The following is a 24,533-nucleotide window of genomic DNA, read 5'->3' on the forward strand; positions in this document are numbered from 1 at the left end:
GCCTGACTGGCCACCTGAGCCCCCCCCCCCTCCCGCAGAAGAGAGAGACCGGAGAGGGGGGAGGGACAGCCCTTCTCCTCAGCCCTTCCGAGGGACTCAGAAGCTGCCCATGGGAGCCGCAGCCTGGAGGCTCTCGGCCCTTTTGGTGCCTGGACCTCGTGCATCCCTGGTCATCGGGGCCCAGGGGGGAGGCGGTTTCCCTTGGCTGGAGGCACCCAAGGCGGGAGTGCCATCCTTCAGGGCTGCTTGAACTGAGTTGGGCACCAAAGCTTCTTTGCCCGTATCATTAGCCTCCTGCCCGCCATCTTTGGAATAATAAGCGCATTGATTCTGGATCAGTGAGGATTGTGTGCCTAATGCAACACGTTTTTCAAAGGAGCACAAAGTGGCGGTTGCACCTGCCAGGACAACGCCTGTCCGTCTCCCTGCGAGCGTCCAGGGAGGAGAGGCCGCCATCCGGAGGGTCCCGAGGGACCCCTCCTCAGCTTCCCCTTTGACCAAGGGGCCCAGGGACCTTTGCGGGCCACCTTTCCTTACCTCCATGCTTGATGACGATGAACATACCCGGCAGCCTTGGGCATGGCGGGCAGGTTCTCCTGAGTTGGGCAGCCTGGCAGCTATTGTGACATGTCAGAATGAAGGGGCTCTTCTGTGAGGCAAGCGGGCAGGCAGGGCACCCTGACTGTGGTTTCCTCAAGCATAGTTTGCGAAGTTAGCCAGAACAGGCCAGTTCCTGCATTGCACTGGCTAAGCCATCCTAGGGCCTGGCTGGCTTGGTGGGGGGGAGCCAAACCAACCCCCCGTAGTTGGTAAACCAGGTGTGTTGGGCAAACGTGACTGACTGTAGTTGACGCAATAAAACATATCCAAGCCAGCAGCGGTTTAATAGCCTCCACGCCTGAGGCCAACGAAAGGCCCTTTCTGAGAAAGTCTGCAGCATAACTTGAACGAGGACTCGTTCCAGGGGAGGCTTTCGCTTTGAGAGCACCTCGAACCCCGATGGGAACCCCGCGACTAAGAATTTGGGGAGCAGAAGCAGCGAAGTGAGCAGGGCCTCGGGACGCCCCAGCTCAGCCTTTGAACGAGGGCCAAGGTTGCCGGGGGGGGGGGGGATACAACCGGAGCCCTAGAAGGCTCAGATGGAGCAGGCAAGAGACCGGATGACCGAGGGCCTTTTTATTCCAGTACAGGAGATGCGCCCACCAGCCAGCAGCAGGGAAGCAGGAGCAGTCAGTGGGAAGCCCAGGCTGCCTGGGTGGGATGACGTGGCTGAAGAAAACAACACCAGACCCTCCCCCCCCCAGCCACCTGCAGAAGAATACTGGCCCCATAAGCCACGGGACAGGGAGGGGGGGTGGCCCCTGTGGAAGGGGGAAGCTGGGCTCAGGCGCTGGCAGGACATTCTTTCAGCGGGCTCCGTGTGCCAACTCAGGGGGGGAGCGTGGCAGGATCTGGGCTGGCTTTGGGAGGAGGGTCTGGCAAGGGGTCAGGCGGCCCTCCGCTCTTGGCTGTGGGCTCGCTGCTGACAGACAGGTAGCCCCCGCTGGGCAGCAGCTCCGTGATGGCACAGATATTTTCATAGTAGTTGGGCTTGAAGCTCTCCACCGTGTATTTGGAGACTCCAGCCCATTCCTGACAAAGAAAGGACAGGTTGGAGAGACACACGCCTCCTCTCCCCCCCCCCCCCCAAAGCTAAGACAGGCCAGCCTGGCTTCCTTCCTGGACTGAGACCCTCTGGGGGGCTCCTTGCAGGACGAGCCCAGCCTGGGCTGCCAAGTGGCCCTCCTAGGCCGCCTTCTCCCTGGCGTAAAATCACCCGGATTTTCCTGGGAGGCTGAAGCCGAGTCAGGTCTCGTGAGCTTTGCTGGACTTACTGAGAAATTGACTTGATAGGCTGTGAAGAGCTCCTCAAACTTCTTGCTGGGGTTGGGGATTCTGGGCATCAGGACCACCCGCACTCTGTCGGGGAGGAGAGATGGGCTGGGCTCCAGAGGGGTTTGACCTCCCGTCCTGCCCCACTGAGCCCTCCCGAGAGAGGTGAGGAGAAGCGGAGGGCACCGACCCCTCCCTCTCTCTGCCAGGGGGCTCTGGGGCAAGGAGCCTGGACCGAGTCTCCCCTACAGTTCCAACCCGGGAGCCCCTCGCCCAGGTGCCCTCAGCCCTGCTCACCTCTCCATCTGCAGCAAGGCCACAAGCATCAGCATTAGAACGAGGAAGGAGGCCAAGGGAATCACAATGGTTTTGACCAAAGAGGACAGCGACGGCGTGGCGGTCACGACTTCTGCAAAGGAGAAAGCCATGGAGGGTCTCGGAGAAGCCGCTCGGCTGCCTCCGAGATGGAGGAGCTGCTCCTCACCCCCCCCCATGCCAAAGCAACCAGACTGTCTGCTCCTGGAGCTCCTTGGCCAGAGGGAAGACCAGACATCTGATAAACCTTTGACTCTCCTACCACCTGTCCAAGGGAGTCCAAGTTCCCAGGGGGTGGGGCAGCTGGGTCCCGGGGGAACACCCAGCCAGAACTCGTGCATTCCCTATTTGAGTTCGGTTCACCTGGGAGGGATGCTCCCCTGCGACGGCCTACCAGACAGCCGGTCGCCACAGGCCTCTGTGCCTTCTGTAACGGCCAACAGGTGGGCCAGACACAGGTGGAAGCGACTGAAGTTTTAAAGGAGCTCTACAGCCCTTTGTGCTGGGCAGTTCCATCCACACCCCACCCGGCACGGTCTCTTCCCTCGTCTGTCATCCTGTTTATTGTAACTGAGTGTTGTGAGCTGACGGGAGTTGTTGAGAATTGGGTAGCCCTCGGACTGCTGTGCACACCGACTGGAGGATGAGATACAGGCGGAAGGAGGGTTCCCAACTGCCGCCTCCAAAGGGCAGAACTGGGTGCTCTTCCTGTTCCCCTTTCTTGGCTCCTGGAGGTAGGAAACCCACCCTGTCCTCCCCGCTCACCTTTTCCCCAAAAGGCTGGGCTGGATTCCTCACTCCAGAGGTCGGTGCTTGCACAGTTGTTGTTCACTTTGCTCTTGACGTAGAAGATGTAGCGCTTCTCAGGATCCACGCTGGGAATTTGGAACTTCATGCTATTTACGGTGGAGAGTTCCTGGGAAGCAAGGCAAGAAGCATTCAGACCCTGCCATGCCTCGGAAGGGAGGGAGCCCAGCCCCAGCACCAGAGTTTGCCTCCAAGGGGCCAGAAGGCCGGGGGGCTTTGGCTGCCACAGCTTCCGGGCAGCTTTTAATCGGCACAGAAGCACACAAACAACGCCCCCTTCCTCAAGCCAGAGCGAAGAGAAAAGGGACACAGCCATTCAACGCCCTTTGGGACTGATCGGCTTCCTCCCTCCTACCCAGCCCTGACACAGCGGCTGCTTTCTCGGTGACCAGGCGGGAGTCCAGTCGCTAAGACGTCCACCGGCGCAACATCATCCCTACCATAAACTCTGCGTCCTTGTTGCTCTTGAATCTGACAGAGTGTTGCAAACAGACGGGTCTCTTGTAGGGGGTGTCCCAGGTCAGGAGCAGCTGGTGGTTGCTCAGGTTGTGGAAGGTGAGGTTGAAAGGCTTGCCGGCTCTCACTAAGAGAGAATGCAGGGGGCTCTGGTGGGCAGAGGAGCCGGGCCCGGCCCGCCTTCTCCCTCAGGCCCAACCGCCTGACTCAGAGGCCAACGGAGCCCACCAGCCCCTTAAGAGTTGGCATCTTTCCCCTTTCTAAGCAACTTAAACTTCACGTTATGGGGAGGGGGGGAAATGACCCCCCCCCAAAAAAAATCAGCCACCCAAAAGAGAAGGGAGAAATGAAGTGTCCATGGGGGGGGGGGATGCTGGAGCCCTGGGCTGCCTGTTCCCCAGCCGTCTCCCTGAGCAGGTGAAGCAGAAAGCGGGATGGACCGGAGGGCTGCCAGGGGCGGAAGTGGCTGCTCCTCAAAGCCGCCAGTGCAACAGGCCGCCAGCCCACCGGGGAAGCAGCTCCCCTCGCTCCCCCCTACCTCGGGTGTTGAGAAGCAGGGCTCCAGGGACCACGCTCTGCCCCTGGCTGTCATTGAGGTACATATTCAAGTACATGAAGAGGTCGCAATCGCTGAAGTGACACGCCACGTTGAGCCTGTCTTTCTGGATGTAGTCCTGGCACTCTGACGGCTTGCTGACATCCTGGTACCTGGGCAGAGGTGAGAGTGCTGGATCCTGTCCAACCGGCAGCTTCAGGTTGGAAGCGTAGGACAACTTAAGTCCCTCCAGGCCAGGGGTCACCAACCTTTGGACCTCAGGGGTCACCAAACTCATAATTTTAAATCCCAGGGACCACTAACCGGTTATGTGGGCATGGCCTGATTTGTGGGTGTGGCTTGGTGGTCATGTGACTGGCTGGGCATGGCTTGTATGTAAATATTATAAATATTTATATAAATATTGATTTTTTTTATTTAAAAAAGAGCAACTTTTCCACAAAATCAGGCAAAGCAGGCAGGCAGATTGAGTTGCTCACAGAATCATTCAGTGATCTATCTATCTGCCATCAGCTAGCTCAATGTCACATAAAATTTGCTTGCTGTGAGTCTGCACTGAATAATAGAACCTTCAGTCCTAAGGGAGGTTCGGCTGTGCTTAAAAGCACAGCCGAAGATCTAAATATTAGCTAGAAAGCAAGAAATCCAACCATTTCCTGCTTCCTAGCTAATCTAAATCTCCTGGCACAGCAGAACAGCTGAGGGTCGGAAAAAGGAAAAATAGCAACTTAGCAGGCAAGTTTGCCGGGTAAGGAGTGAGTGGGCAGGGAGGGTTCCCGCGGACCATATGGGCGGCGCAGCCTTGTGTTTCTGCGCAGCCTGGATTCATTGGTTTGGAGGGGTGCTCTGGGGGTGAGATTTCTCTGCGGCCCACCAAAATTTCTCGCAGCCCACCGGTTGGCCACCACTGCTCCAGGCAACGTCCAACCCTGCCACTTCCTAGGGCCGCCACCCACCCTGCCTGGCCTGCTGGGTTTCAGGTAGGTGCTGCCGCCCGCTTTAGGATTAGAAGGCGCCCAGGGCCTCTGGCAGGAGGATGGACCCTGAGGGAAGCTGGCTCAACAGCGGTGTGAGAGCCCCATCCCTGGAATGGGAGGGCGAGCAGGAGGGAGGACCTGGGCAGCTCTGCCTTGCGGCACAGAGGCGAAGGAAGCACGGAAGCCGAGAAAGGGGGCAGCAGGGGCAAAGAGGGCAGAGGGCGCCTACCAGAAGTAGAAAGAGTAGTTCCGATCCAGCTTCTGCTGGCTGCCCCAGTCGCAGATCACGTAGTCCTCATTGTGGCAAACGCAATCCACTGTAGGAAGGGAGAGCAGCTCCGGTCACCTCCACTGGACTCAGCCGGGGCTCCCTCCCACCCAGGCTGGACTGAGAAGGGGTCTTCGTGGAAGGGAGCCCTGTGAGGCTCCAGGGATCTCGGCTGGCTCCGTTGCGTTCCTGCTCAGAAAGCCTCTTTCCCCTCTCCGATTTTTATTGCCAATTTTCAGAGAAGACCGGTAGGCTGCACAGTGGCTCCCTCCAGAAGGTCCAAATTCCCCATTTGCAAGAGACGGTGGGGGGAGCCGCCGGTCTGCGTGGGCTGCTAAAAGCCTTTCTCCACAGCCAGTCTGCCTCCCGCCTGCAACACTCCCCGTTTCTTAACAGCCCCAAGGTTAAAATCATTTTCAGGGGTGGTCAGTGGGTCCGATTTAGAGACAAGCGGGTCTGTGGCTGCTCCCAAGCAAGCTAAGCCATGGCTTGCTGGCTGAACTGCCACATAGTGCCAGACGGATGCTTAGCCACAAATCGTGGCTTACAGATGACAACAGCCCAACATGCAAAGCCAAGACAGACTACAGTTTCGTTATGGCTTTTCCTCCCTCCCTCAGGGAAAGTCCAAGGAGGATTTGGGGAGGGGGTACAGGTTCCAGCACCCCTCCCCCCTACCTCTATGGAGAGAAGCAGGTAAGGGGGCCAGTACCTTTGGCCTGGGGGCTGCCAGCCGTTGGCTTGCCTGGGGCCACCAGCAGCAAGAGGAGGCCAAGCAGGGTCCCTGGATGGTCCAAGACCCTCATTCTCGGGCGCGGAAAAGAGCTGCTGCTCGTTCAGAGGCGCCTCGATGCGAGATGAAACTTTATCTGTGGCTAAAACGCATCACTTCCTCTGCCACCCATTTCCTGTGGAAAGTTTGTGGCGTGAAATTCTGGGGGTGTTGAAGGCCCCAGGGGGTTTCCAGAGGTGGCTGAAGCCATTGGGAGACCCTGCCCCCAAAGGAGGCAGAGCAGGAGCCATCCTCCACAGCAGGAGACCCTCCGGGGCCTTCCCTTGCAAGGCGGGGGAGGGGCATTGGGGACCCCTCGCCCACGCTCCAGCCACGGCAGGGCCACCTTCTGGGGGCTCCTCCTGGAGAATGCCCTCCAGCCCCGTCATTTCCCATGGAAGGCGATGCCCTGGGCTTTGCTTTGGGGTGGGTGGGGGTGGAGCACATCTGGGGAGACCCCATGAGAGCATCTAGAGGAGAACAAGGTAGTCAAAGCTGGAGGGAGGGAGGGGGAGGGCTCAGCCTCTTCTCTGACAGCGAAGCCGTGGGAACTTTTAGTCGCTTTAGCAAAAAGTTATTGCCGGGCAGCCATTCTCTCCTCCAGCCTCGCATCCCAGGGGATGAGACAAATTCCGGGGGGGCGACCTTGCCCTGGCAGGTCTCCACTTTGGGCTTCCTAAAAACATCGCAATCGGCCAGGTGACACAACAGGTGAGGCTCCCAGGTGTGGCACCACTACCACCTCGACCTGTTGGACTGCAGGGCACTGCAGTGACCGAGCTCGGCCTGCAGGGGAGACGCCGGGCCATCCTCGGGCATCTCCGTCCATCCTCGGCAATTTCCGCCGCGGCAGCTAAAGAGGAGAGCACGCCCGGGCGCGTCATCGCTTCCGACCGCCGCGGCGGTGCTCCGCTTTTGTCCTCCGCGCCCCCGCAGCCGCGCGCGATCCATTCCGGCGCCGCCCGGGTCCTACGCTGCCGAGCGCTCCTCGGAAGGCTTCGGCGCGGCCCGCCCGCCCCGACCCCGTGCTCGGCCTTTTCCGGCAGCCGTCGGCCCGGCTCGGCTGGTTCCGCAGCCGCCGCCGACCCGGTGTCCGGGCCTGCGTCTGGTCGGCGGGCGGGCCGGCAGCGCCTCTTGGCCGGCCATGGCGGCCTTCGGGGTGCTGAGCTACGAGCACCGGCCTCTCAAGCGGCCGCGCCTGGGCCCGCCCGACGTCTACCCGCAGGACCCCAAGCAGAAGGAGGTGAGCGGGGCCGGAGCCCCGGCCGGGACGGCGCCCCCTGCGGCCAGGGCGGAGGGCGCAGCGCCCCCGCGCGTCCCGGAGGAAGAAGGGCGCCGCCGCCGCGGGCCCTGGTGGGGTGGGGGCGGCCGTGGCGCTTGGGGCCCGCGGACCCCGCCTCCCCCCGTTGGGGTCTGTCTGCCGGTGGGCGTCAGGCTGCTCTCGGCCATGGAGGCTCCATCTAAGCCCCCACATGCCCTGCGGCTGGGCGAGCGAGCCCTGACCGGACAGTCCGGCTCTGGCCGGGGACCCGCCTCCTGCCAGTCTCCAGCCCGGCTCTGGATGCTAAAGGAGCCCCGGGATCCCCTGCCCCCCCGAGGGTCCCTCCGCCTTGTGCCCCCGTCTCCTGGGGTGGGGTGGGGGCTGGCCGTGCAGGGGGCCATGGGGAGGGCAGGAGCTGCTGACCAGCCCTGGCTGACCCTCTTGGCCTCCCACCCACAGGACGAGCTGACGGCCCTCAACGTGAAGCAGGGCTTCAACAACCAGCCGGCTGTTTCCGGGGACGAGCACGGCAGCGCCAAGAATGTCAACTTCAACCCCGCCAAGGTGAGTGCTCCCCTCCGGACCGCCCTGGGGCCTCCAGCCATCCCCCAGCTCAGGATGTGGGGCTTCACCCAGAGCTGAAAGTTTGCAGGGGGATCCCGGCCTGGGACAAGCACAGCATCCGCCTGAAATGCTGGCCGGCCATTCCCCTGTCCGGAATGTGGTCTTTAGACAAGGGCTGGTGCTGTGGGCAGCAGAAGTGAGCCGGCGGTGAGACCCTCGGGCGGCCTGGTGCTGCCTCACTAAACTCGGGCTCTCCAAAAGAGGAAGAGGTCCCCAGCGTCAGGTGTCCGCTCTTCTCGGTGTGGAGGTGAAGGCGCCTCCACCCATGAAGCCGAGCCGAGGCTCTCGAGGGCAAGGGAGGCCGGGGCTTCCATGGGGCGCCATGTGGTCGGAGAAGCCTGAAGCTCCTTTTGCTCTTCTCCAGATCAGTTCCAACTTCAGCAGCATCATTGCCGAAAAGCTGCGCTGCAACACGTTGCCCGACACCGGCCGTCGGAAACCGCAGGTGAACCAAAAGGACAACTTCTGGCCGGTGACAGCCCGCTCCCAGAGCGCCATTAACAATTGGTTCAACGATCTGGCTGGAACCAAACCCCTCACCCACCTGGCTAAAAGGTACCGCGCTGCCAAAGCTCTCTTGGTCAAGGGGAGGCGAAAGAGGGGGGCCGGGAGCATCTGTGAACCATCAAGGATTCCTGTCGGGCGGCTTCAGCCAGGACTGGGACGAAAGGAGAGGAGCCCTGGGTGGAGAAGCGGGGCCTCTAACGTCCTGGCTAGGCAGGGCAAGAACGTGAGGGCTGAGCAGGCGTTCTCTGAGGCCCAGCTCGGACACGGCTGCAGGGTAAGCAGGTGTGCTGGAGGGAGGTCAAAGAACAAGATCGGGCCAGTGAAATGGGGGGGCTGTTGCCAGGAGAGCAGTGGTTCCCTTGCGGTTCCCTTGCCCTCCTCCTTGCTGGGTCTCTGACCAAACTGCCCGCAGCCATGTGCGAATCAGCCTCCTCCTGCTCTGCTCCCTGGCAGGTGCCCATCTTCAGCAAGAAGGAGGAGATATTTAGTTACCTGGCCAAGTACGCCGTGCCCGTGATGAGAGCTGCCTGGCTGATCAAGATGACCTGTGCCTATTACGCCGCCATTACGGAAACGAAGGTGAAGAAGCGGCATGTCATTGATCCCTTCAGCGGTAAGGGCTGCTGCTCAGGCCTCGAACTCCCCCGGGATCCATGTGGAGCCCTGGGCTTGGGCTGAGCTGGGCCTCTCTCAGCCTCCTTCCATGGCAGCCGTTCCTGCTGCCCCCCAAATCACCGGGACAGTCTGCTTCCCCCTCCCCACTGTTCCTGGTCTCCCTCGCCTCCAAAGCCGTCTCTGCATGTTGAGACCCAGAGCAGGTCCGGCCCCGTCCCTACCATGATGGCTGCTCCCCCTTTCTAGAGTGGACGCAGATCATCACCAAGTTTCTGTGGGAGCAGCTGCAGAAGATCGCCGACTTCCACCGGCAGCTGCTGGCACAAGCATGCGGCTCGCCCTCCAGCATCATGCCGCAGGAGGTGGAGCACTCGGTGAAGCAGTGGGACTACAACGAGAAGCTGGCCATGTTTATGTTCCAGGTGAGAGCGGGGAGGGGAGGCGGCCACCGTCTGTCTGGCGGGGTCCCCTTGGGTGGGAAGTGGGTGGAAGATGGGCGAGCTGAGTCCCCCCTCCCCTCCCCCGGCCTTCTCAGTGCACCTCTGCCTGCTCCTTCCAGGACGGGATGCTGGATCGGCACGAGTTCCTGACCTGGGTACTCGAGTGCTTTGAGAAGATTCGGCCGGGTGAAGACGAGCTCCTGAAGCTGCTCCTGCCGCTGCTCCTGCAGGTCAGCCACCTTCCCCAGGCAAACCCAGGAGAGGCACCGGCTGGGAACTGCAGGGCTGCAACGGGGGAGCGGGAGTCAAAGTGTGCAGAAGGGAGGGCTGTGGCTGCATTTCAGCGGCAGAGAACGCGGAGGGCTTGTGCACCTGGTTTTGAAGGGGTGCCTGATGGGCTGTCAGGCCCCAGGGAGCAGGGGGCTTCTCGGCTGAGCTGATGCCTCCAGCCCCTGTCTCTCCTCTCCCCAACAGTATTCCAGTGAGTTTGTGCAGTCGGCCTACCTGTCCAGGCGCCTGGCTTACTTCTGCACCCGCCGGCTGGCCATTCTGCTGGATGCCAGCGGTGGGCACCCGGCTCACCACCTTCCTTCTCAGGCGGCGCCTGCGCTCCCCTCCACCCCGACGCCCCAGCCGGCTGCGGGAAACTCCTCCGCCAGCCCTTTCAGCGACCTGCTGCTGTGCCCCCAGCATCGCCCGGTCGTCTTTGGGCTCAGCTGCATCCTCCAGGCAAGCGCTTCGCCTGCAGGGGTCCCCCGGGGGGGAGGCGAGGGGCGCACTCAAGAGGACAGGCCTTCTGAAGGAGCACAGGAGAGTTTCCCTGGAGGAGGGCAGGTGGGCAGTGGGCCCACTGCTGAGGGCAGGAGCTGCACTTAGGAGCCCAGCAGACTCACTGTCGGAGACACCGAGGAGCCCAGCGGGAGGATGTGAAGACGCAGGGAGCATGTGGCTTTGGGGATCACCGTGGAAATGGCCGCCCACCTGAGCGCTGGGCACGGAACTGCCCCGGAGCACGACGGCCTCCTTCCCAGGGAACTCAACCTCCTCCTCATCTCCTCCCTTCCCTTCTGGCTTCAGAGTATTGTGCTGTGCTGCCCCAGCGCCCTCGTCTGGCACTACTCCCTCACTGACAGCAGAATCAAGACGGGCTCCCCCCTCGACCACCTGCCCATTGCCCCCTCAAACCTGCCCATGCCAGGGGTCAACGCCACCTTCATACAACAGGTGAGCAGCAGCAGCCCACCTCTTGGCCTGGGGCTGTGCCAGGCTTGCCCCCTCCCCATTTCCCGGGCAGGCTCTTCCTCTGATGCCGCTTCCTTGCCAGGTCCGAGCGAGGCTGCGGGAGACGGAGCAGCAGATTAAGGAGCGTGGCCAGGCCGTGGAGGTGCGCTGGTCCTTCGACAAGTGCCAGGAAGCCACCGCAGGTAGCCCCTGCCCCGCCCCCTCCCCCCTCCCTGGCTGCCCCTGTGCCTGAGTCGCTGGACTGCCCGTCTCTTCCTTGGACCTGCCCCTTTCTCTTCCAGGGTTCACCATCAGCCGGGTGCTCCACACTCTGGAAGTCCTCGACAGCCACAGCTTCGAGCGTTCGGACTTCAGCAACTCGCTGGATTCTCTGTACAACAGGATCTTCGGGGGAGGGCCGAGCAAAGACAGCCACGAGGTGGGGAGGGGTCTTTTCTGCCCGGGCTCAGCCATGGGGGAAGAGGACGTGGCCGGAGGAGGGGGCTCTGGAGGGGGAGTGCCCCTGTGCCCAGGAGCCGGGTGTCCTCTTGGCACATAAAGCATTCAATTCAGGACAGCCGGGTTGGAACCGCCACTGCCAGGAGGTGGCCAGGGCTCCTCTAGCTGGAATCACGGGCAGTGGGCCGGTTACGTTTGCTGCGAAGGAGGAGAGCTCTCCGCGGGGCGGCTTGAGGGAGGCTCCCTGTCCCTCCCAGTCTCTCTGCCTGAATTTCGGCTGCTGAGAGCGAAGCCCAAACTGGGGGCAACAGCTCCGTGTGTCTTCTCTTGGGGGTGAGGAGGAAGCAGCTCCGGCTCTTCAGCTGGCAGTCTCCCCCAGGCAGTGCTGGCCAGGCAGCAAGGGCCCTGGGGAGCCCCTGGGTGCTTGCTTGAAGGCCGGGGGGGAGGTGAGGCCAGCCCCTCCGGCAGATCACCCCTTTTCTTTCCTGGCAGATCTCCCCCGATGACGATGCTGTGGTGGCTCTGCTCTGCGAGTGGGCCGTGAGCCACAAGCGGTCAGGACGGCACCGGGCCATGGTGGTGGCAAAGCTGCTGGAGAAGCGGCAATCTGAGATTGAGGCCGAGGTGAGCCCAGTGGTGCTTCCCTAGGGCTTGGCAGAGGTGGCTTCCCTGGGCAGGCCAGCAGGCTGGGGAACCTGCTCCCCTTGAAGAGGAAATGTCCGTTGGGGTTAATAGTCCAGGATGTCCCATTCTGGCATGACCGGGATTGTTCAGTCACCCCACTGGCCCATCCTGGCACGGACAAGGCTGGGCGTTTCTGGCCAGGTCAGAACTCTCCTGAGGTTGGAACCGGACTTTTCTGAACTCAAAGGGCTTTACAAATTCTTGTTTTCATGCCCAACAACCCTCTGCTCGGCCCCCGAAGTTCATTGGAATAGTCTGCGAACACACGTGAAGCCGAGCTCCAGAGTGAACCCTTCAGCATAAAACATTACAAAGTAGAATAGTAGAGCCTGTGGACTAGTCAGCGGTGAAGGCGCTCTGTGTGCCAGAGACGGGGGTGTGAAAACCTCCACGGTCCAAATGGGCACCAAGAAGATTGTCCTAGGAAAGGGGTGGGCAGGGGGCAGGCTCCCTTGTCTGAGGGCAGTCCCTGAAGCGGAAGCGGCCACAGAGACAGTCCCACGCGTGGGGCATGTGCTCCAGCAAAAGCTCTGCTGCAGGGGGCCAAGCGGGGACCCGGGTGGGCGTCTCGGGAGGGGCAGGCGGGGGCCTCACCGCCTTCTGCTCTTGTGCTCAGAGGTGCGGCGACTCGGAAGTGGTGGACGAAAAGGGCTCCATCTCGTCAGGTTCCCTGTCGGCCGCCAGCGCCCCGGTCTTCCAAGAGGTCCTCATGCAGTTCCTGGACACCCAGGCCCCCATGCTGAGTACGGAGCAAGCCCACCCCCGGCTCCCCTGTGTGAGGGGCAGGGAGGGGCTCTGGCTGGGGACAGCTGGGCAGAGGCGGGCCGGACCCTCACGCCTCCCTCCCTCCCTCCCTGGCAGCCGACCCCAGCAGCGAAGACGAGCGGTCCGAGTTCTTCAACCTGGTGCTGCTCTTCTGCGAGCTGATCCGCCACGACGTCTTCTCGCCCAACATGTACATGTGCACCCTGATCTCGCGGGCGACCTGGCCATCGACCACGGGCCCCGCCCGCCTCCCCCTTCGATGATGCCGCAGAGAGCCCCACGAGCGGAAGGAGCGGGAGGGCGGCCACGGCATCAAGCTGGAGGTTTGAGCTGGAAGCCCCTCCCTCTTCTGACCGGGGCGGGGGGCTGGGCGGCTTTGGCTGCAGGGCGCTGGAGGGTTTTCCTCGTCCCTTCTCTCTGCCAGGATGCCAGCCTCTCTGAGTGCCACATGGACATTGACCACAGTTCCAGCGCCATCTTCGACGACATGGAGAAGAATGATTTCTCGGTAGGGGCCGGCCAGGCATCTCGGCCGGTCTTTGGGGAGCCCACAGTGCTGGTGGTGTGGCACAGGCTGCCTTAGTTCCCCCTCTCCATCCAGACTGGGTCGCCTCCTCCCCAGGAGCACCACCGCTCTCCAGATGGCCGCCAGTGCCCTGCCTAGGGGGAAAGGAGGCCCAGTCTCCCCTGCCTGGGGCCCCAGGTGGGGGGCAGAAGCCATGCAGAGAGAGGCAGGAGCTCTCAGGGGGGAGGGGGCTCCTGACCGGCCTGCTGGGGAGGGCAGAGTCTTCCCTGCCAAGATGCAGAGTCCACTCACCTCTCTACCTCCCCCCCCCCCCCGGTTCCCTCCCTCCCCCACACCAGATGTTCTCTCCTTCCATGCACTGTGAGTCCAAAGCCAGCCCCTCCCCGGAGAAAGTGGACCCTGAGAAGGACCGGGGGGCAGATGGGACGTTGGCAGCCCTCTACGACCAGCCTCGGCACATCCAGTACTGCACACATTTCCCCATTCCCCAGGTGAGAGCTGGCCAGCAGGCTGTGGGGGAGAGCTGCCGTTTTCTGGGGGTGCAGGGCGGGAAGGGGTCTCCCCTCCGAAAGGAAGAAGGGCCCCCGGGTGGGGCTGGCTGGAGAACCTCCCCATGGACGACTGCGGCTGGACCTGCTCTTCCCCTCCTTCCCAGGAGGAGTCGAGCAGCCACGAGTGCAACCAGCGCCTGGTGGTCCTTTTTGGAGTGGGGAAGCAGCGCGACGAGGCCCGCCACGCCATCAAGAGGATCAGCAAGGACATCTTGAAGGTGCTCAACAGGAAAAGTACAGCGGAGACAGGTTGGTGGGGCCACTCAGGCCAAAGGGCTGGGAGGAAGCCACTGGGACCTGCAGAGGTCATCACCACGTGTCTCCCCTGGGCAGGAGGAGAAGAAGGGCAGAAAAGGAAGAGGAACAAGCCAGAGGCCTTCCCAACCGCAGAGGACATCTTTGCCAAGTTCCAGCATCTTTCCCATTTTGACCAGCACCTCGTCACCTCTCAGGTACCTTCCTCCGGCCAGGTTGGAGGCTGAGAGGGAGCAGCAGTGGGGGGAGGGAGGGAGGGGGCTGCACTTTGGGCTCTGGAGACCCCCAAGGTGGTGGGACTGCCGGGCAAAACACTTCCACCTCCTCCTCCTCCTCCTCCTCCTCCAGGTATCTCGCAACGTTTTGGAGCAAATCACCAGCTTTGCCTTAGGGATGTCCTACCACCTTCCTCTGGTGCAGCACATCCAGTTCATCTTCGACCTGATGGAGTATTCACTCAACATCAGCGGGCTCATCGACTTCGCCATCCAGGTGGGTTGCCAGCACTGGGCTCCCCCATGCCCCCTTGGAGAGGGCGAGGGTCCTGCCCTGGGCTTTCTCGGGGAGAGAGAGAGAGAGAGCTGCCTCTGGCCAGGTGGGTTGCCAGGTCCCGTTGGAAGCCCAGCGCTGGGCTGAAATGCTCCCCCAAAGGCTCCCTGAATCACCAAGCACAGAAGGGCACCAGCGGCAGGTGACTGCAGGCGGGGTGTGCGTGTTCCTTGCACACCCACCACTTGCCCTTTCCGCTGCTTTTGCGTGACGTGCAGGAGCTCCTTTTTGAAGCGCTCGGCCCAAACCTCACAAGGGCTGCAGCAGGACACGCTCCCCTCCTCTTGGCTCCCCCAAACACAGCCTTCTCTCCAACCCGCCCCTCGAGCCCCCCACCCCAAGTGGGGCTGGAGGGGGCCTGCGAGCTGATCCGTCCCTCTCCCCTCCCTCCCGACGGATCCTGGGTGGCTGCTTAGCTGCTGAACGAGCTGAGCGTGGTGGAGGCCGAGTTGCTACTCAAGTCCTCTGACCTGGTGGGCAGCTACACCACCAGCCTGTGCCTGTGCATCGTGGCCGTCCTGCGGCACTACCACTCCTGCCTTATCCTCAACCAGGACCAGATGGCCCAGGTCTTCGAAGGGTGAGTCCTGCGCCCAACGCCTCCTTGCCTGCAGGCTATAGGGGAGGCTGCCAGCCCTCCTTGGCCGGCTCCCTTAGGGTAGGGGGCTTGGGGGGAGGGGCAGGGGCTGCTCAGCCTGCTGCCCCCTCACCCCCCGGCCTTCTGCCACGTGCCTCTCTCCTCCATCCCAGGCTGTGCGGGGTGGTGAAGCACGGCATGAACCGCTCGGATGGCTCTTCGGCCGAGCGCTGCATCCTGGCCTACCTCTACGATCTGTACACCTCCTGCAGCCACCTCAAGAGTAAATTTGGGGAGCTCTTCAGGTCAGTGCCCCGCCCCGCCTGCAGCCCTCCGGCCAGCCCCTTCCTGCCCAGGCCTGCTGGCCTCTCCACCTGAGGGGCCTCTTAGCGGCCCTGGCCTCACCTCCTGCTTCCCCCCGCAGCGACTTCTGCTCCAAGGTGAAGAGCACCATCTACTGCAACGTGGAGCCCTCGGACTCCAACATGCTGTGGGAGCCCCTGTTCATGATCGACACCATCGAGAACCCCTCGGCCCACAACTTCACCTACACCAACCTGGGCAAGAGCCTGGCAGACAACCCAGCCAACCGCTACAGCTTCGTCTGCAATGCCCTGATGCACGTTTGCGTGGGGCACCACGACCCCGACCGGTGAGGCTGGCCCTCCCCCTCCTCCTCCCCCTCCTGGGTTCCCCCTCCTGTTGCTTTCAGCTTGGCTCACTGACCCAGCCAGACTGCGTGGCCCTTCGGCTTTATGGCTTCTTCTGCCTCCTGAGAATCCGGCAGCCCCGTTTCAGGGAGGGCTTCGTGCCCACCTCCAGGCTGGCTGGGTGAGGCTCCTGGCTAATAGCCTGGGGAAGGCAGCCAGGCCCTCACGGGGCCCTGCTCTCCCGCCCAGGGTCAACGACATTGCCATCCTGTGTGCGGAGCTGACCGGCTACTGCAAGCTGCTGAGTGCCGAGTGGCTGGGGGTGCTGAAGGCCCTGTGCTGCTCCTCCAACAACGGGACGTGCGGCTTCAACGACCTCCTCTGCAACGTGGACGTAAGGGCAGGACGGGGTGGGTGGGTTTGCAGAGCGGGCATGACGTCTGAGGAGGACCCGCTGGCGAAGAGGCCTGCGTGTGTTTGGAGGGCGCTCTCTGGGCTTGGCTGCAAATCCCACTGGTGCCACACTGGCCGCATCCCCAGGAGCCGGTGGCCGGGGTCACTTTGAACTTTTCTGGCCTTGGCTTTTGGCTTCACTCCCCGCAGTGCCCGGGTTTGCTCAGGGCATGATCCTCCTCGGCTTCCGGAACACAGAACCCGACCCCACCGCCTGCGCTGGCGCTCTCCTCCACCCAGTGCTTTGGGGATGGGGCCACTGGGTGGAGCCAGTGCTGAAGGGAGGTGGGCATAGAGGCCGTCTCAGCCGAGCTCCTTCCGCCTGGCCTGCAGGTGAGCGACCTGTCCTTCCATGACTCCCTGGCGACCTTTGTGGCCATCCTCATCGCTCGCCAGTGTCTGCTTCTGGAGGATCTGATCCGCTGCGCTGCCATTCCCTCCCTCCTCAATGCGGGTGAGTGTCCGGTTGGGACACTGTCCGAGGGAGTCAGGGAGAGGGGCCCGGCCTGAAGGGGGCCTGGCCACTGACCAGCCCGCCTGCCCTTCTCGTTGCAGCCTGCAGTGAACAGGACTCAGAGCCTGGGGCCCGCCTGACCTGCCGAATTTTGCTGCACCTCTTCAAGACCCCCCAGCTGAATCCCTGCCAGCTGGACAGCAGTAAGCCGTTTTGAGCCTGGGCTCTCCCACCATTGACTGGGGCACCTTCCGTGTGTCCATCAGTCGAGGGCTGAAAGTGGGCTCTCCACAGATAAGCCCTCGGTGGGCATCCGCTCGTCCTGCGACAGGCACCTGCTAGCCGCTTCCCAGAATCGCATCGTGGATGGGGCCGTCTTCGCGGTGCTGAAGGCTGTCTTTGTCCTGGGTACGTGCTTGGACACAGCCGGGTGGGGGGAATGGGTGTGGGGGGGGGGGGCTGAGTCAGGCCACTGGATTAGTCCCTACTCCCGGTTGCAGGGGATGCGGAACTGAAGGGCTCCGGCTTTTCCCACCCGGGAGGGGTGGACGACCTCCTGGATGACGACAAGAAGCCGGCCGGCCGGATAGTTTCGATTGAGACGGCCAGCCTGGATGTTTATGCCAAGTACGTCCTCAGGAGCATCTGCCAGCAGGTGAGACCGCCGTCCCTCGTGGAGGAAATGTTTTACCAGCCGTTGGCCTTGCTCCTCGCCCTGGGATCGGAGGGCAGCACAGCTGGCCAGGTGCTAAGCCCCATTGAGGCCCAGCTGTGTGCCTGGGTCCCGGGGCCTTGGAAGGCAGGAAGGCTTGCTGCGGCTGGCTGGCAGAGCCGGAGGCCCCCAGGGTCAGTGGCATGCTCCTCCCCCTCTGGCCACAGGAATGGGTGGGCGAGCGATGCCTGAAGTCGTTGTGCGAGGACAGCAACGACCTGCAGGACCCCGTCCTGAGCAGCACCCAGGCCCAGCGGCTGATGCAGCTGATCTGCTACCCTCATCGGCTGCTCGACAACGGAGGAGGCGAGAACCCCCAGCGGCAGAGGATCAGCGCATTTTGCAGGTTTCTGGGGGCAGCGGGGCAGCGGCCAGGGGATGGCACTCCTTGCTACAAGCTGGGCGTGGGGGGAGGAAACGGGGGGATTGGCTCTCTTCAGGATGCGCAGGGGTGAGGGGTTCTCCGGCTCTCTTCAGGAGGGCAGAAGCCAGCGGGTGGGTGGGTGGGTCCCCCTGACTGGCGCCTCCTCCGGCCTTCCTTGCAGAACCTGGACCAGTGGACGATGCGCCAGTCGCTGCTCGAACTGCAGCTCATGATCAAGCAGACGGCCAGCAACGTAAGGACTTGGGGCTGAGGTCCCTGGGGGAGGGGGCTCATTCCTCTTGCCAGGGCTTCAGGGTTTCAGGCCCCCCTTGCCTCCTGCAGCAGGAGATGAATTCCCTCCTGGAGAACATCGCCAAGGCCACCATTGAAGTCTTCCAGCAGTCAGCCGAGACCAACGGCATCGTCAGCCTGGGCAGCTGCCCCAACCTCATGCCGGCCAACCCCAAAGCCAAGCCTGTCCTTAGGTCAGCAGAGGGCGGGGCAGGTGGGGAGGGGCGGGGCAGGAGGCCAGCCCGGCCTGACTCTGCTCTCTCGCCCGCCCAGCTCCTTGGAACGGTCCGGCGTGTGGCTGGTGGCGCCCCTTATCGCCAAGCTGCCCACCTCCGTGCAGGGCTACGTGCTGAAGGCAGCAGGGGACGAGCTGGAGAAGGGGCAGCACCTGGGCTCCTCCTCCCGCAAGGAGAGGGACCGGCAGAAGCAGAAGAGGTGAGGGGGCCGGAGTGAGGGGGGAGGGAGCCCCTGTGAGCCCGACCCAACCTCTGCCCTTGCCTGCAGCATGACCCTGCTGAGCCAGCAGCCCTTCCTGTCACTGGTGCTCACCTGCCTGAAGGGCCAGGACGAGCAGCGCGAGGGTCTCCTCACCTCCTTGTACAGCCAAGTCCAGCAGGTAAGGGGAAGAACCCGGGGGCTCCTGGCCCCGTTTCCTCTGGGGGGGCTTCCCTTTCCCAGCCGCTCCAGGCCTGCTGACGGAGGGCTCTTCCCTCGCAGATTGTGACCAACTGGCGGGAGGACCAGTACCAGGACGACTGCAAGGCCAAGCAGCTGATGCACGAGGCGCTGAAGCTGCGGCTGAACCTGGTGAGAAGGGGCTCCCTCTGCCTTCCGGGGGCTGCTCCCCAAACCTTGCGGGACGGACCTGGAGCTAAGGGACGGGGCCTCCCTGGGCTCCCCTCGACCCTCCCTTTTTAGGGAGCCCCCTGTCCAGTACGGTGAAGGCTGCCTCGGAAGGGGGAAGACCCCCCCTCCTCGCTTTCTCTGCCCCTCCTCCCCCTGGCCTTCTTGTGGGAGGGAGCTCACGTGATCCACCTTCCCACCAGGTGGGGGGCATGTTCGACACGGTGCAACGCAGCACCCAGCAGACCACGGAGTGGGCAGTGCTCCTCCTGGACATCATCAGCAGTGGCACAGTGGACATGCAGTCTAACAAGTGAGCCTTGCCCTCCCCTGAGACGGCCCCAGGCCCCCCAGTAGCTCCGTTGGGGCACAGGGTTCCTGCACCTTAGAAGCCCCCCCCCCATAAAGAGCCCCATCATGGTGGGACAGGGGAGGGGTTTCCCTGGCTGGGCCACTGCGGCTGCTGCCGACCCCCTCGCTGACCGCCCTTCCCCTCCGGCCCTGATCTTCCAGCGAGCTCTTCACCACCGTCCTGGACATGCTGAGCGTCCTGATCAACGGCACTCTGGCCGCCGACATGTCCAGCATCTCGCAAGGCAGCATGGAGGAGAACAAGCGGGCCTACATGAACCTGGTCAAGAAGCTGCGGGTAAACCTGAGCCCCCCCCCGCCCCTCACCCCGGGAGGGAAGGGCTGCCCTGTCGCTCTGCTTCTTACCCGCCTTCTGCCTGAGGGCAGTGGGAGGGAGGGGCCCCTGCCCAGAGCCCTGGGATCAAGGGGGGCGGCAAGCAGGGTCCCTCCCTGGAACGGCCTCCCCCTCTGCAGAAGGAGCTGGGTGACCGGCAGTCGGAGAGCCTGGAGAAGGTGCGCCAGCTGCTGCCCCTCCCCAAGCAGACGCGGGATGTGATCACCTGCGAGCCGCAGGGCTCCCTCATCGACACCAAAGGCAACAAGATCGCCGGCTTCGACTCCATTTTCAAGAAGGAGGCAAGTGGCTCTCCGGCCATTGGGGGGCGGGGCTGGCTGAGGGAGGAGGGCCCAGGGCCCCCGGCCCAGTTGCCACGGCTGTCCTCCCTCCCCGCAGGGCCTACAGGTCTCCACCAAGCAGAGGATCTCCCCCTGGGACCTCTTCGAGGGCCTGAAGCACTCGGCCCCGCTCTCCTGGGGCTGGTTTGGGACAGTGCGGGTGGACCGCAAGGTTTCCCGCTTCGAAGAGCAGCAGCGGCTGCTCCTCTACCACACCCACCTGAAGCCCAAGCCCCGCAGCTACTACCTGGAGCCCCTGCCCCTGCCCCCGAGGAGGAGGAGCCCCCCACCCCGTGGCCCTGGAGCCGGAGAAGAAGGCGGTGGAGCCGGCCAAGGCGGAGAAGGCCACTGCCAGCGCCGGCAGCTCTGCGGCGGAGCCCAAGAACAAGAACAAGACCAAGACCAAGAAACGGGCCCAGACCGCCAGCAAGAATGAGGTGAGAGCGTGTGTGTGCGTGTGTGTGACCCCCATGGCTGGGTCAGCCCTCCCAGCCCCTCCCCCAGCCTGGCTGGACAGCCTGCCTTCTCACAGCCTTTGCCCCTCCTTCCCCCCAGGAATACCCGATGAACGCAGTCCGGGCGTCTCCTATGGGGCCGGCATCCCCACCGACCTCCTGCATCACCAGCCGGGAAACTCCATGTCTCGCCTGGCCTACGGGCAGCCTCCGGTGGGCCTCTATGCCCAGAACCAGCCCCTCCCGGCAGGTCAGTCCAGGTCCGGCCTACCTTTGGGGGGAGGGAGCCCTCTGCCCTCTCCTTGAGCCTGGAGGGTCATCCAGTTGGGCTGCCCCCAGCCTCCCTGGGGGCTGCTGCCTGGGGCGGAGCTGTGTGGCCCTGGCCCAGCAGAGACCAGCCGCTTCTCCTTGCAGGCGGCCCTCGCTTGGACACGTCGTACCGGCCAGTGCGCATGCCCATCGGCAAGCTGGTGCCCAACCGGCTCCCCTACGCAGGGGTCTTGCCCACTGGCATGGGCATGCTGGGAATGGACCCTTCCTACAAGTCGGCTGTCTATAGGCAGCAGCCGCCTCCGCCTCCGGTGCCCGGGGGGCAGCTCCTGCGCCAGCAACTGCAGGCCAAACTGGTAAGCTCCCGAAGGGCGGGGCGGGTGGGTGTGTGTGTGCAGAGATTGGGTGGCCTGAGAGGGTCTCCTGTGGGCGGCTGCGTGAGGGAGGCCTCTGTGGGGCAGCCTCCAGCCCTTCCAGAAGGGGGATGCAGCCTGGTCTTTACTGCTCAGCCCGAGGGCCAGGGGGCAAAACCTCTGCCCCTCCCTTCCTTCCCTCCCAGCAAGGCCAGGGGATCCTGGGGCAGCCGCCAGTGCGCCAGATGCCTCCTGCTCAAGCCTACGGAACCGGGCAGCCCTCGCAGGTGAGCCCTCCTGGCCAGGGGCTTTGGGGTGGGGGGCCGAGTGGGAAAGGGAGCCCCTCCCTCCGCGCAGCGGCTGAGCAACGACACCCCTGCCCCTCCTGCCCTCTTCTCCCGGCAGGGCTACACCCCCTATGGGGTGCCCCACCTCGGCCTGCAGCAGCACCCCTCCCAGGCCAGCACCATGGTGCCTGCCACCTATTCCGGCCAGACCTACCAGAACAGCCACCCCAGCGCCAACCCTGCCTTCGTCGAGGCCGTCCGGTCCATGCAGAGGCCTAGCGGATACGTGCACCAGCAGGCCCCTGCCTACGGGCACGCCCTCAGCGCCGCCCAGAGGTACTTGGGGGGCCGCATCCCCTCCCCGGTCCGGCCGAGGCTCTGCCAGGCAGCCGGCTCTGGCCTGGGGCCGCTCTCTGAGGCACCGTCTCCGCCTCCCCCTGCGCTCCAGGTTCCCCCACCAGCCAATGCAGCAGCCGGCCATGATGGGCAGCATCAACCACCTGAGCACGCAAGGGGTCCCCGCGGGGGGCCGGCCCGGCCAGCTCCTGCCCGACCAGCAGCAGCAAGCAGCAGCAGCAGCAGCAGCAGCAGCAGCAGCAGCAATATCTGAGGCAGCAACAGCAGCAGCTGCTCCGGGTGAGCAGCCAGGAGCCCTCCGGCCGTGGGGGAACGCTGGACTTGGGGGCTCAAGCAAGCCCTGACAGCAGGAGTCGTGGGGGGGGGCAAAAGGGGGGAGGTGCTTGTCCAGGGCCACCGGCCTGAAGGAGCTGAGCCTCCCTCCGCCCTCTCCCCCAGGGGCTCCTGCCTAAGTGTCCCCTCCCTCCTTTTTCCCTGCAGCAGCAGCAGCAGCAGCAGCAGCCCCCCGCAGCCGCAGCCCCAACAGCCGCAGCCGCCCCCAGCAGCCACCCCCGGTGCCCCCGTCCCTCAGCCCCAAGCCCAGGGCCAGCCGCCAGGACTGGGGATGCAAGGCCTGACTCCCCAGCAGCCCCTGGTAAGTCGGGCCCTCTCCCTGGGGTGGCCGGGGGGCTCCCCACCCCCACCGCCTCTGTGACGCCTCCCCCTCTGTGCAGTTCCAGCGTCAGGGCCTCCAGCAGACACAGCAGCAGCAGCAGACGGCCGCCTTGGTCCGGCAGCTCCAGCAGCAGCTCTCCAGTAAGGCCGGGCCCCTCTTAGGGGAAGGGAGCGGGGGGCTCCCCCCTCACCTCCCTGAACTGGGAGTCCCCAATGAGGGAGGGGGGATCCAGGGGGCCTTGAGGCTCTGGCGGAGCAGGCTGCCTTTGGCTTCGGCATTGCTGGCAGCCCTTCCAGCTGTAAGGCATCCGGAAAGTATCCATGATATCAATCACTCCGAGACATATTCTCTCCCATTGATCTATTTAGGAACAGATCTGGTACGCCTAAGGCAATTTCCCAAAGTGAAAGTATTTTCACCCTTTACACAGAATCCACCTCCTCTCCTCCCACTTCTACACTTCATAAATCATGGGAACCAATTAACCGCAATTGGAATTTCTTAGTACGACATACAGAATAACCTTGAACTTTTCAACTACTCTACCCCCCCACCATTTTGTGGCAGTTGAATTTCAAAGCTGACAGGCATCCCCCCTTGAAAACTACTCCTCCTAAAAGAAAAAAAAAAGCAAACATACAGGGGTTAATACATTGTCCTTAACCCCCTCTCCCCCCTCCACGAGGACCCTTCCCCATTTTGTGGCAGCTGAATTTCAAAGCTGACACTGGCAGCCTTTGGGAGGCCGAGGCTCTGGCGCCTGTGAGCCGGGGCAGAAAGGGGCCATTGCCCTCCTGCCATGGGCCCAGGCCGTTTTGCTAGATGGGGCTGCAGGGAGGCACGGCAGAGGCCCAGGGCTGCGCTTCAGGAGCTGGTCGTGCCCCGGGGAGTTCATGGGCTGCGAGGCTGCGCCCTGCCACAGAGCCGGGTCGTGGGCACCTCCTGCGCAGGGGTATCCCTGATGCCGTGCCCCCCTCCTCCCAAACCCGGCCAGCTCCTGCCCCAAACGCCTCCTTCCTGCCCTCCCTTCCTAGCATCTAACTCTGAATTTTTCCCACACAGACACGCAGCCCCAGCAGAGCAGCAACCCCTTCGGACGGTATTGAGCCCCACGAGAGAAGCTGCAGCTCCACGGCGGATTTGGAAGGGCCACTCCTCTGGGCCGGGGAGAGAACAGGCCCCCCACCCGTGGGTCTGGCTGTGCAGCGGCAACCCCCCCTCGTCCTCGGCCAGGAGTGTTTTATCACGCCAAATGAGTGTTTTTAATCTCCACTTTCTACCAGTGTTTCCCAATCCTGTGTGATTGCTAGAATCTCCCGCCCCACTTTGATTTCAGCTTTTAATAAGTTTTTAGTATTTTTGTTAAAATAATGACAAAAAAACAACTTGTAAGATTTTATACTTTATTTATACCAGATGAACCCTGTATCACAGATGTCCTGAAAAGAAATACACAGAGCATACTTTCCAGAACGTGCCTTGGTTTTTCAGAACAGGGGAGGGGAAGTCCGTCTCTCCGTCTCTCCTGAGGTCGGTTCTCCTAATTGGGGCTGGGGGCTGAAAGGGGGTGCAGCTGCCCCCCATCTCCTCCAGTCCCACTTGCTGGGTTGTTAACGCGGGAGAACCCGGCCCCTCTGCAGCTTGCGCAGGGAAGGCGGCCAAGTGGGGAGAAGGCCAGGCAGCCCTTCCGCCTCGGGCAGCCCTGCCCAGGTGCCCGCCTTGGTCCAAGGAACCCTTGGGCAGCTGTTGGGGGAGATGCCCTCGGAGTTTCTCTTCCCTTCCGATGTCGTCTGTCTTAGAAACGTTGGCGGCCCTTGAGCCACACACCTGCTCACCTCGCCCCCGAAGGCTCTTGGGTTTGGGGCTGCAAGAGATGCTGCCCTGCTGATTTAGTCACCCCGCTTTGATCCGCTGGCTTTGACCGGATGGTTGGCCTGGGCTTAAGTGCCCCTCAGGCTCCGACAGTTCACCCTAGTCAAGCCGGTTTTGCGCAGAGGGGCACAGCTAAGGAGGTCTTTGCAGAACTGAAGGGCGGCCCCTCTGCCGGTCCATCCTCCTCAGCTGTCCCCCAGAGCCATCTGTGGGGAGGTTTAAGGTCTAAAGGACCTGACCCCTGACCCCCCGGGGCCGCTTCCTGCCTCCGCCCTGCCAGCAGCTCTTTCAGGGCCTGCAGGATCCAGGCCTGGTGTCAACGGACACCTTTCCCTGAAGCAGCCTCCCTGGCCAGGCCAGTCCTCCCAGGTCCATCTTCCCCAGTTCCTTACTCGTAGAGCTTCTACCGCCCTCTTTGCGGGGGGTTCCTCTCT

The 24,533-nt window shown here is 63.1% G+C and overlaps 2 protein-coding genes across 3 annotated transcripts; one reads left to right on the forward strand and one right to left on the reverse strand.

The window, feature by feature from the left end:
• Window positions 1-1,164: 1,164 nt before the first annotated feature.
• IL2RG (interleukin 2 receptor subunit gamma) lies at window positions 1,165-7,325 on the reverse strand. Of its 2 annotated transcripts, none has more exons than XM_026684308.2 (8): window positions 5,964-7,325; window positions 5,213-5,300; window positions 3,989-4,158; window positions 3,435-3,577; window positions 2,953-3,103; window positions 2,170-2,281; window positions 1,875-1,959; window positions 1,165-1,632 (listed from the first exon to the last, which is right to left on the reverse strand). In XM_026684308.2, the coding sequence occupies exons 1-8, from the start codon at window positions 6,055-6,057 to the stop codon at window positions 1,429-1,431; spliced, it is 1,047 nt and encodes a 348-aa protein (XP_026540093.2). In that variant the 5' UTR covers window positions 6,058-7,325; the 3' UTR covers window positions 1,165-1,428. The 2 variants fall into 2 exon arrangements, with proteins under 2 accessions (XP_026540093.2, XP_087828422.1); XM_087972296.1 differs by having other exon boundaries at window positions 1,435-1,632; window positions 1,817-1,959; window positions 5,964-7,311.
• On the forward strand, window positions 6,928-23,695 carry MED12 (mediator complex subunit 12). Its single transcript, XM_087972295.1, is given in 51 exon segments — window positions 6,928-7,266; window positions 7,744-7,848; window positions 8,273-8,462; window positions 8,867-9,028; window positions 9,277-9,452; window positions 9,590-9,700; window positions 9,945-10,199; window positions 10,548-10,694; window positions 10,795-10,894; window positions 10,994-11,130; window positions 11,643-11,774; window positions 12,451-12,577; window positions 12,696-12,809; window positions 12,812-12,844; window positions 12,847-12,875; window positions 12,878-12,922; window positions 13,024-13,107; window positions 13,464-13,616; window positions 13,781-13,925; window positions 14,010-14,128; window positions 14,280-14,423; window positions 14,897-15,060; window positions 15,231-15,362; window positions 15,482-15,709; window positions 15,957-16,101; window positions 16,494-16,614; window positions 16,716-16,817; window positions 16,909-17,022; window positions 17,115-17,269; window positions 17,494-17,676; window positions 17,875-17,943; window positions 18,033-18,175; window positions 18,255-18,416; window positions 18,486-18,597; window positions 18,699-18,788; window positions 19,028-19,137; window positions 19,338-19,473; window positions 19,650-19,811; window positions 19,909-20,138; window positions 20,140-20,287; window positions 20,406-20,418; window positions 20,421-20,555; window positions 20,720-20,931; window positions 21,135-21,215; window positions 21,334-21,551; window positions 21,664-21,780; window positions 21,782-21,851; window positions 22,053-22,075; window positions 22,077-22,206; window positions 22,286-22,367; window positions 23,290-23,695. Coding segments are annotated over 51 exon segments (6,438 nt in total). The 5' UTR covers window positions 6,928-7,167; the 3' UTR covers window positions 23,334-23,695.
• Window positions 23,696-24,533: the final 838 nt, after the last annotated feature.

The sequence above is a fragment of the Notechis scutatus genome, chromosome 10 (assembly GCF_049901735.1).
Source record: "Notechis scutatus isolate UNSWTSFEM ecotype Mainland chromosome 10, rNotScu1.2, whole genome shotgun sequence".
NCBI lineage: Eukaryota > Metazoa > Chordata > Lepidosauria > Squamata > Elapidae > Notechis > Notechis scutatus.

Bases quoted from the DNA above. Each gene is read 5' to 3' on its own strand.
- IL2RG (XM_026684308.2), bottom strand. From the start codon at position 6,057: ATGAGGGTCTTGGACCATCCAGGGACCCTGCTTGGCCTCCTCTTGCTG. The intron at 2,282-2,952 runs GTGAGCGGGGAG...TCTCCTTTGCAG, and splicing joins CCCAGCCTTTTGGGGAAAAG to AAGTCGTGACCGCCACGCCG. The intron at 1,960-2,169 runs GTGAGCAGGGCT...CCTCCCCGACAG, and splicing joins GCCTTGCTGCAGATGGAGAG to AGTGCGGGTGGTCCTGATGC.